The sequence below is a fragment of the Erigeron canadensis genome, chromosome 4 (genome assembly GCF_010389155.1).
Source record: "Erigeron canadensis isolate Cc75 chromosome 4, C_canadensis_v1, whole genome shotgun sequence".
Classification (NCBI taxonomy): Eukaryota; Viridiplantae; Streptophyta; class Magnoliopsida; order Asterales; family Asteraceae; genus Erigeron; species Erigeron canadensis.
Window position 1 is genome coordinate 27,591,209 of NC_057764.1, and position 10,445 is coordinate 27,601,653.

General features: G+C 35.9%; 1 protein-coding gene across 1 annotated transcript; it reads left to right on the forward strand.

Annotated features, from left to right (window-relative positions):
* The first annotated feature begins 1,431 nt into the window (after window positions 1-1,431).
* On the forward strand, window positions 1,432-10,108 carry LOC122596261 (guanylate-binding protein 3-like). Its single transcript, XM_043768811.1, has 14 exons — window positions 1,432-1,790; window positions 4,295-4,456; window positions 4,564-4,629; window positions 4,714-4,857; window positions 4,967-5,080; window positions 5,246-5,347; window positions 5,484-5,669; window positions 5,807-5,896; window positions 5,978-6,112; window positions 6,263-6,385; window positions 6,573-6,658; window positions 6,738-7,350; window positions 8,510-8,587; window positions 8,684-10,108. Exons 1-14 carry the CDS (start codon window positions 1,557-1,559, stop codon window positions 9,713-9,715), a joined length of 3,165 nt encoding a protein of 1,054 aa, XP_043624746.1. The 5' UTR covers window positions 1,432-1,556; the 3' UTR covers window positions 9,716-10,108.
* The last annotated feature ends 337 nt before the right edge of the window (window positions 10,109-10,445 follow it).

Here is a 10,445-nt window from a genome sequence, read left to right on the forward strand (position 1 = left end):
TATGAGAACTTTATTATTAGTTTTATGTTTTAATTAAGTTGTAGGTTTAGAATTTTTAAATATCCATTTTATGAAGTTTTTTAATATATTAATATAATTTGATTTTTTTTTTCAAATAAAATTAAAGTAATAAAACAAACAAAAATGGTGGTGAGGAAAAATGAGGGGCATTCTTTGTAAGATAGAAAAGACGAAGGAGAGAGGCATTCATTGCATGACGGGAAGGGAGGGGATAGGACTATAGGAGGAGATAAAATGTGAAAAAATAATGAGAAAAAGGGATACACTTCTCACTCCCTTAATAGGAAAAATGAAAAATTTAATGGCAATAAAGGAAAACAAAAAGTTTAATATTAACTAAGGGGATGTTTGGTACAATGGAATGGAAAAGGTGAAAAGAGAATGAGAAAGACTTCTCATGTTTGGCTGCAATGGAAATGAGAAATAGAATCAAGAAGCGAGAATCGATTCCATTCCTTCAATTCTCTATAAAATGTAGAGAATTGATGGGAATGAAATTTTTTTTTTTGTTGGTTTAGTGATGTTATATATATTAAATTTAATTATTATTCAAAATTTTGTATTTTTTGTATATTCATTCTCTGTTTGTACTAAACGACAGAATCCATTCTCTTTCCAAACACTCATTCTCTTTCCCACTATATTCATTCTTTATTATATTTCCATTCTCTTTGATTCACTCCTACCAAATGCCCCCTAAAAATACTTTAACTAGTATATAATACGAGTTTTAAGATGGACATGTACATTAGTAAAATGACTAAACAACCAAAATATTATAAATTAATTCTCCGTTTTAGGTTTAAAATTGTTCGTATGAACGTCTGGAGATTGTTTAACCCATGAAAGCCAAAGAGTTAAGTGAGCCATAATGTAGCTAACTAAGCACGAAATGTTATATTGTTCACGAACTATCAAAATCTCTTATTGTGTGTACGAACTTGATAAAATGTTTAAATTACGTAACTAATTATGACCGGCCAATCAAAAACTTACACGTGACAATTTGTTTGAGTTATCACGTATACCAGTATACCATGTTACATATTTCAAATATTTTAGTAAGTACGCACACATTAAAAAGGTTTCTGATACTTTGTGCACATTATAACTTTTCAACTAAGTTACGAGTAGTAATTGGACAAGCTCTCCAATTTGACTAGTAAAGTTGAGAGAATATTGACTATTGAATTATAATCAATGGTCAAAATTTAAAATTATATTTTGAATATTCACCATTGATCATAATTCAATGGTTAAGATGTTTATAACTTGACCTCTCATTTTAAAATCAACTTGAGGGGATGTTCATATGCAGTAATTACATTATGACGTCACCTAAAAACAAAAAAGAACAAAAAGGTAGTAGGAGCGTGCGGCCCACAAAGCCTTTAACAATATATTCTCTTTTCCCTCCGACCGCCTTCCGTTTCAAAACCTCCACCACTCCCATTCCCAATTATTTTTATTTTTTTATTCCCCTCGAACCCTTCTTCACAACTCATCCTTATTCACTTTACACCAAAACACACACAATGCGTTTTTTCTCCAAATCATCTTCCGATGACACGTCAGCATCATCGCCATCATCATCCACCGTAACCGACGGTGGTCCAGCTAGACCTATCCGTCTAGTATACTGTGATGAAAAAGGAAAGTTTCATATGGATCCTGAAGCCGTTTCGGTACTTCAGCTCGTTAAGTCGCCAGTCGGCGTCGTTTCGGTGTGCGGCCGTGCTCGCCAAGGCAAGAGTTTTATTCTAAATCAGGTAGTTTCACTCACTTAGGGTTTCCTGTTTTGTTAATTTTGCTATTTTTGACTTTTTTTTTATTTAATTGTATAATTTAGTTATGCATTTTAGTAATTGTGAAGCTAGGGTTTATCATTCATGTATCTGATCATTTATATATGAAACTGAATACAATGCCGTTTCCGTTAGGTTGTTCCTGTAAAATTAAATATCTAAGGTTTTGTTAGTTGACTGTTAGATTGTATAGTGTAACTTATTCGTGCATGCTTAGTAATTTTGAAGCTAGGGTTTAAGGTGTGATCAATTCTTGGTTTTAAAAGGGGATACTTGATAGGCGCACGAAGGCGGCAGGGTCCATTTCCGAAGCACAAAAGCAACAAGCTTTTCGTACGCGAGGCGCACACTGAAATTTATTAGTTATTTATATAGTGTTTATAACACATAAAATACCAAAACACCTTCTTTAAGAGGCTTGTTAGAGTCCGGCTTTGACCAAATTTGCTGTTTGAATAGAATCCCCCTAAAGATTGTTGGTCTCGTTGAGAAAGAATAAAGAAGAGATCAATTTTGTTGTGAAAGAAAATGTAAGGAATTTTTTTCTTTTTTAATTTTTAAGGAAACAATTTTTTGTTGTACAAAGCTCATGCTTTTTAGCGCTTGGGTTTAATCCAAAATCTCAAAAAAGCTCATAAAGCGTTCGCTGTCTATACACCATGTGCCTTGGGTACCAAAAAGCTCTAAAGCTTGCGCCTAGTGTGGCCTTTTAAAATCAAGGATCATATTTAATTAGTTGAACACAATGCTGTTAGGTTGATCAGGTAAAAACAAAAGGCTTAAGGTTTGTTAGTTTACTGTTTAGTGTATCATGTAATTTATTAGTGTGTGTTTAAATGGTTTTGATGCTTGTTTTAAGATGATCAGGTAAAAACAAAAGGCTTAAGGATTGTTAGTTTACTGTTTAGTGTATCATATAATTTATTAGTGTGTGTTTAAGTGGTTTTGATGCTTGTTTTAAGATGGGATCATTTTTTAATTGAAGCTGAGTGCATTACTGTTAGGTTAATCAGGTAAAAAAAGACTTACGGTCTTTTGAATGTATTTGTTTAATAAATGTGTGCGCATATTTTGAAGCCCGGTCATAAGGTCTGATCATTTTTAACTGAAGCTGAGTACAATGCTGTCAGGTTGAACAGGTAAAAGAAATAAGACTTACTGTTTGTAATGGGATGGTATATTTGATGATTAGTTTAATTTTGTACATTAAAGTGATTATAAAGGCAGGGTATCAGGTTTAAGCGTAGTGTCAGCTCCTTGAAATCACAGAAGTTTGATTTGTGACTCGACTAGTAAGAGTCAGGATAATAACAAGTTGATATGTATTTTAATATTCTTTATATATATATACATTTAAGATAAAGTAACATGTTTGTGAAAGCAAAAATCTACAACTATTTATCATCAATATACATTTTTTTAAAACCGAAAATGTATACATAGGTAGCGATGTGACTATGATAGTTACTTGTTTCTTGCTCTTCTCCTGAGCCGAAGGAGTTAGCGACTCACCTCGACTTGGGCCGAGTCACACCCCGAATCACAAGTCATGCTAAGAGTCAGCCAGTCAGGTGCAACTTCGAGACCCCTACATAGTTGCCACCTTTTTGGTGTGTTTTGATTTGACTTGTATTTCTTGAGTTGTGACTCATCAGAATCTAACAATTGTGGGTTTAAGTACAATGCTGTTATAGATTGGTGCTTTAGGAAAGAATTAGGGGTTGTTAATTGACACTTATTTGAAATTTTGAATGTATGTCTGTAGTAATTTTTGGAAGCTAGGGTAAAGGGTTGTATGTGGATTTGTTGGTCATGAAGTTGTGAAGTTTGAGTATAATGCTACTATAGATCAAATTGGTGTAGTGGGAATGATTTATTGATCATTAAGTTTGTGATGGTTTATTTCACAAATAGTTAGTTAGAGCACTTCGATCTTACGGTATTACAACAATCAGCAAAAGAATTTGAACTTTTGAAGTAGAGCCATAGTAAGGCATGTTAGGTTGATTTGTTTGTTTGAATAACCAATCAACCTTGGAGGCTAAAATTTTACATAGGAAACAGTTTTAATCTGCTAATCAAAAACAAAGAAGTTAGTGATTGAAATATTACTAAAACATGAATAGTTTAGATTTAGATGGGAAATTATGAAAGATCTAGGTATTAAATGGTAACGATTTAATACATTTTTAAATGAGGCGGACATTAGGAAGGTTCAGTTGCAAGGTTGAGTTTTATCCTTAAATTAATGTTCTACATTTGTTCTCCTTAGTACTAAAGTTGACATCTTGATATATATTGGGTCCCGTGAGTCTGTGACATTCATGCATTATATATAGTATAAATTAATGTACATTAATAGATATGTCTGTGTCTGTTACTGGCGAATATCTTTTTAGTATTTCCTTGTGATTGTGGAACAAGTGAATGAGTGTCTTTGTTTAAACATTTTGTTTTATACGCTTTAGCTTCTTGGAAGGAGTAGTGGATTTCAGGTGGCATCGACTCATCGTCCATGTACAAAAGGGCTCTGGCTGTGGAGCACTCCTATAAAGAGAACGGCTCTTGATGGAACCGAATACAACCTTTTGCTATTAGATAGCGAAGGAATAGATGCTTATGATCAAACGGTCAGTTTTCATCCTATTCAGTTTTAAGTATAAGTATAAGTGGCGTATAACAAACCTCGGCTTATTTTTTGTTTATATGTCTTTCCCCTGCATGGGCTATTTTACAGGGTACATACAGCACACAAATCTTCTCCCTAGCTGTCCTTTTATCAAGCATGTTCATATATAACCAGGTTGATGCCTGATGTACAGTTTCTTGTATTAACTCTTTTTGTTCATTGCTATTTCTCCATCTATAATTTTATGTTTCTTTCCAGATGGGAGGTATTGATGAGGCTGCACTTGATCGCCTGTCTCTTGTAACTGAAATGACTAAGCATATTCGCGTAAGAGCCTCTGGAGGAAAGGCCTCGGCTACTGAGCTTGGCCAGTTCTCCCCGATTTTTGTCTGGCTTCTAAGGGTAAATGCTTGTGGGATTGATATGTTTATTAGGAGTTATTAATGTTATACATGTTTGTTACAAATTGGTAACTGCTCTTGTTATTTTGTACAACATTTTCAACTAGCAGGACTTTTATTTGGACTTAACCGAGGATAATAGGAAGATAACACCTCGTGACTACCTGGAGATTGCTTTGAGGCCTGTTCAAGGTGATGTAAGAGACGTTGCTGCCAAGAACGAGGTTACAAATTTAACTCAATGTCACTTTCAATTGTTTTTGCTGGCAAAATTTTAGTATATGATGTATGTTCACTATTGAGATGATGCAACTTTGGTCTTAAAATATACATATTACTTTCTTGTTACACGTGCTATACTTTCCTTACATATGCTTTTATATATCTAGATTCGAGAATCCATTCGAGCTCTTTTCCCGGATAGAGATTGTTTCACTCTTGTTAGACCTTTAAGCAACGAGAACGAGCTTCAGAGACTTGACCAGATTTCGGTCAGTTGTCTTTTTTTATGAACAGGGATACTCTAATTTAACATGTGATGTATTATTTGTAATCTGTCAGCTTTTTTACAATTTGCCTTGTGCTTAAGTAGTGCATTCAGTTTTGCCTTTTTGTTTGTGATTGCAGTTGGACAAAATGAGGCCAGAGTTTAAATCCGGACTGGATGCTTTAACTAAGTTTGTGTTTGAGAGGACTAAGCCAAAGCAAGTTGGGGCCACAGTTATGACTGGACCCATCTTTTCCCGTATCACACAGTCCTTTTTAGATGCTCTTAATAATGGCGCAGTGCCCACAATTACCTCTTCATGGCAGGTTAGTTTCTTAAGTAATTCATTTCTTCTCATGGCATTCTCTTATTATTGGCTTCATGGATATTATATTAGAATTGCATTTTACTTTGTGTTCACTTCTAAACATGCTGGAGATCTCAACTATCTTTTATATTGTAGAATGTTGAAGAAGCAGAGTGTGAAAGGGCATATGAAGCAGCTACAGAACTCTATGTGTCCATCTTTGACCGAACAACGCCTCCCGAGGAAGTATGATTAGTTATCTTTACTTTTTATTTGGGTCGGGTGGAAAAGTGTTTTTTATATAATTGAACCTCTAAATATTTGTAGGCTGCCATGCGGGAAGCACATGAAGAGGCTGTTCAGAAGGCGGTGGCTACTTTTAATGCTATTGCTGTGGGTGCTGGTTCTGCTAGGCAAAAATATGAAAAGCGTTTTCATGGATTTTTAAGAAAGGCTTTTGAGGTGATCTTTTGGTGTTGTGTTTCTTAAAATTGTTAATGCATATTAATAAAAGAATCCATAGTGAGACTATCATGTATTATAGTAATTTGGAAGTGTTAGCCTTCTGTTTAGCAATCTATGTTTATTATACTGTCTTGTATTTTGTTGCAGGATTATAAAAAAAATGCCTTTAGGGAGGCTTACTTGCAATGCTCAAATGCCATACAGAGCATGGAAAAGGAATTAAGAACAACTTGTCAGGCTCCTTCCACAAAATTTGATGATGTTCTTAAGGTATATTAATACTACTTTAGTAATGTATATAGGTGTTTGAGATTTGCGCAATGTTGACTGTCCATGTTCTACAAAGCTTATAGATTTATAGTATTTTTCTTCCAAACAAATTTTTTTTGGTGGTTTTTCAGTAGTTAAATATAGGATAATAAGATAACATATAGTATATTCATTAAATTTCCTGTAGGTTCTTGATCGGCTTTTATCAAAGTATGAAGCAACCTCACATGGTCCAGAGAAGTGGCAGAAAGTAACTTTGTTCTTACGCCAGAGGTTTGTCTTCTTTGTTTTCGTAAATCACTTAACCAAATATTCTCCAAATTTTTACTTTTTTTTTGGTTAAACCTTCAAGTTTGGAAGGTCCAATCCTTGATTTTGTCAAGAAACAAATTGATCATATTGCGTCAGAAAAGAATTCGCTCCACCAAAAGTGCCGCTTGATTGAAGATAAAATGGAATTGCTTAGCAAACAGTTAGATGCCAGCGAGAAGTACAAATCTGATTACTTGAAACGCTACGAGGATGCTATCAATGACAAAAACAAACTCACACGAGATTATATGAACAGAATAACAAACCTTCAGAAAAACTCGAGCTCATTGGATGAAAGATGTTCCAGTCTGTCAAAGACAATCGAAACTACTAAACATGAATCATTGGAATGGAAAAGAAAATATGAAGTTTCCTTATCTAAGCAGAAGGCAATGGAAGACCAGGCTGGCTCGGAAGTAGCAAATCTGAAGGCAAGAAACAGTACTGCAGAGGCTAGGTTAGCTGCTGCGCAAGAACAAATCATGTCTGCTCAAGAGGAGGCAGAGGAATGGAAACGGAAATTCGATATTGCTGTTAGAGAAACAAAGAGTGCACTTGAAAAGGCTGCTGCTGTACAAGACCGTTCAAATAAACAAACACAACAGCGAGAAGATGTTATTAGAGCAGAATTTGCTGGTACATTGGCTGATAAGGTTATCTCTCTTTCTCTCGTTCTTTTAAACTCTTTCTCTCTCTCTCTCATATATGTATATATAAATACGCGGGTTAGGGGGTGGCAGCCAAGTTTCAATGAGGTAGAATAGGTAGCTTCTGGACCATTGGTTTCTTATCTAACGATCGAATTCATGCAGTGGCAATTTTGTAAATAAGTGTCACCGGTCTTGATCTGATCTTCATTGTTTAAGTTAGTAGTGGTCTGCTGGAAATGTCCACCCATTTATAAGATCATTCAATTCGGATATTCTATTTTTAACAGGAAAAATTATCTTTAAAGGAAATAGGTTAAAAGCTGATTATATATTTAAGTACATGAAACTTTCAGAGTCATTCTAGACAGACTGCAAAAATGCATAGGGGTTGCAACTGAGCTGACCCGAGCTTGAGATCGAGTTCGGATCGAAAAAAGATGAGGAGGCTCGAGCTCAGCGAGCTTTGAGCTTGGCTTGTTATGGTTACAAATAGGCTCGAGCTCGACTCGAAAACCTCGAACGTATATGCTTTTAAGTATAAGGCTCGAGCTTGTCTCGTTAGTAAATATGGCTCAAGCTCGGCTCGAAAATATATATGTATATTAAATAAAGCATTACCGTAAGTTAAAAGCCAACATTAATACATATACTACACAAATAGCATCATTTCAAGATTCTAAGATTAACATTTTTAAATTCAAGCCAAACATTAACATAAACCATAAAGATGAGCATGAGTTGAGGTTAAAATATCTAAAACTAGCAAAATACTTCCTAATATAAAGCTCGAAAAGCTATATAATATACTTAAAGCTTGAAAAACTTGATTAGTATACGAGCTGAGCTATACAATCCTCGAGCTCAACTCGATAAGTATTTCGAGCTTGAAGTTAGGGCTCGGGCTTGGGCTTGGGCTTGGGATCGATTATAGCTTGACTCGATTGAGCTGAGCTCAAGCTTGAGTTGCTCGATAAAAGCTCGGCTCGGTACCCTAGACTATCGCAGGTGTAATATCTGGGGCCCAAATCTAACCCTACCCAGTTTGCCCACCTGGTACATGCCCGCCCGCCTAACCTGTTTATTTTGCCACCTCTAGGCTTTTGCTTCTATTTTTTATAAAGGATTGAAGCTTGATTTGATTTCCCCGCAATTGAAATTGCAGGAAGCTGAATTAAAAGATCGGGCAGCAAAGCTTGAACATGCTGAGCAATGTGTAACCACATTGAACTTGCAACTGAAGGTGAGAGATCATATGTAATTTGTTTCTATTCACTCAAATGTTTTTTTGTGTTCACTGATTTGGCATTGTCTGATAAGTATAAATTTTTATCCTTAGACCGCAGAGTCAAAGATAAAGCATTACGATTCGGATATTTCTTTATTGAAAAACCAAATCAAGGAGCTGGGGGAAAGGTTGGAAAGTGCAAACTCCAAAGCTCAATCTTATGAAAGAGAAGCAAGGATGCTGGAGCAAGATAAACTTCATTTAGAGCAGAAATATCGATCTGAGTTTGAGCGGTTTGAGGAAGTGCAAGAAAGATGTAGAAATGCGGAAAAGGAAACCAAAAGAGCAACTCAGTTGGCCGATACTGCCCGAGCAGAAGCAGTCACTGCCCAAAAAGAGAAAAGTGAGATCCAAAGGTTAGCAGGAGAACGATCAACTGAAATTGCCCGTGCAGAGAGGCGTATCGAGAATCTTGAAAGACAAACAAAAGACCTGGCTCATGAGTTGGAAACATTCCGGGTTGCTGAAATGGAAGCTGTATCTAAAGTTAAATTGCTAGAGTCGAGGGTCGGTGAAAGGGAGAAAGAGATCGAGACATTACTAGAATCAAACAACAAACAGCGGGCTAATACTGTACAAGTCCTTGAAAGCCTATTAGAGAATGAGCGGCTGGCCCGAGCAGAAGCTAGTAACCGGGCTGAAGCGCTTTCGGTTCAGCTGCAAGCTACCCAAGGGAAGCTTGACTCGCTCCAGCAGCAAATGACTACAGTCCGCCTTAATGAATCTGCATTGGATGGTAAGCTCAGAACGGCTTCTCATGGGAAACGGGTTAGGGTTGAAGAAATGGGCACAGATTCTGTTCAAGACATGGATGTTGATGGAAGAAGAACAAGACTAAGCAAGAGGACTAGGAACTCAATGAGCCCGTTAGGGGTTGTTCCTACAGAAGACGGTTCTGAGTTTAGAGATGATGAAGACAACAGCCAGAGTGAACAAGTCAACACTGAAGATTATACAAAGTTCAAAGTTAAGAAACTCAAGGAAGAACTCACCAAACGCGGGTTTGGTGACGAGCTGCTTCAATTGAAGAATCCCACCAAGAAAGACCTTTTGGCTCTTTACGAAAAATGTATTCTTCAGTAGCTGCGAATCGGTAAAGGCTGTTGATTCGTCTTTTTGTACCTAAAACAAGTATAAATTATCATGGATTTTAGTGCGATCTAGTTACATTATGAGTGTGTAAAGAACATAGGTGATAGGCGTTCGAAATCAAATAGCTGCAAACGATAGAGTTGGGTTGTGTTTTTTTATGACAGCAAACTTGCGTTTGTGTGCCTAGGGTTTTTGTAACTGGTGAGTTTGCTGTGTTGGTTTGGTGGTTTTTAAGTATGGAGCCAGCTCCAGGAGTGATGATGTATTGTGATTATGTGATAGGCTCATAATTACTGTAGTTACTTATTTATCACTTGCATGGTGTTTTGAACAAGTGAATGTAATTTGAAATTGGCCACTAGCTATATATTATTATTTTATGTACGAGTATATACTAGCAATAATCACCTGCTACCGAAGTATTTAGTAGAAAATACATGGGTTAAAGTTACATGAGTGTAGTTACTACTTGTTCAAATTGTTTGTTTTAGTCGTCTATTTTTTCTTTCAATTGGGTCAATGTACAATTTGTTTTGACAAACTTGTGACATTTTTGTACAAAATGACCTAATATTTAAGACAGTTTAGTTAAAACTAAAAGTTTCTTTACTATTGAATCTTCCAACTTCGCTCTTAAAAGGAAGGATGTTCTTGTATGGCGAAATATTATTAGGAATGATAATCTATACTCGTCCTTAATTTCTACTGCGGCGTATTTTGT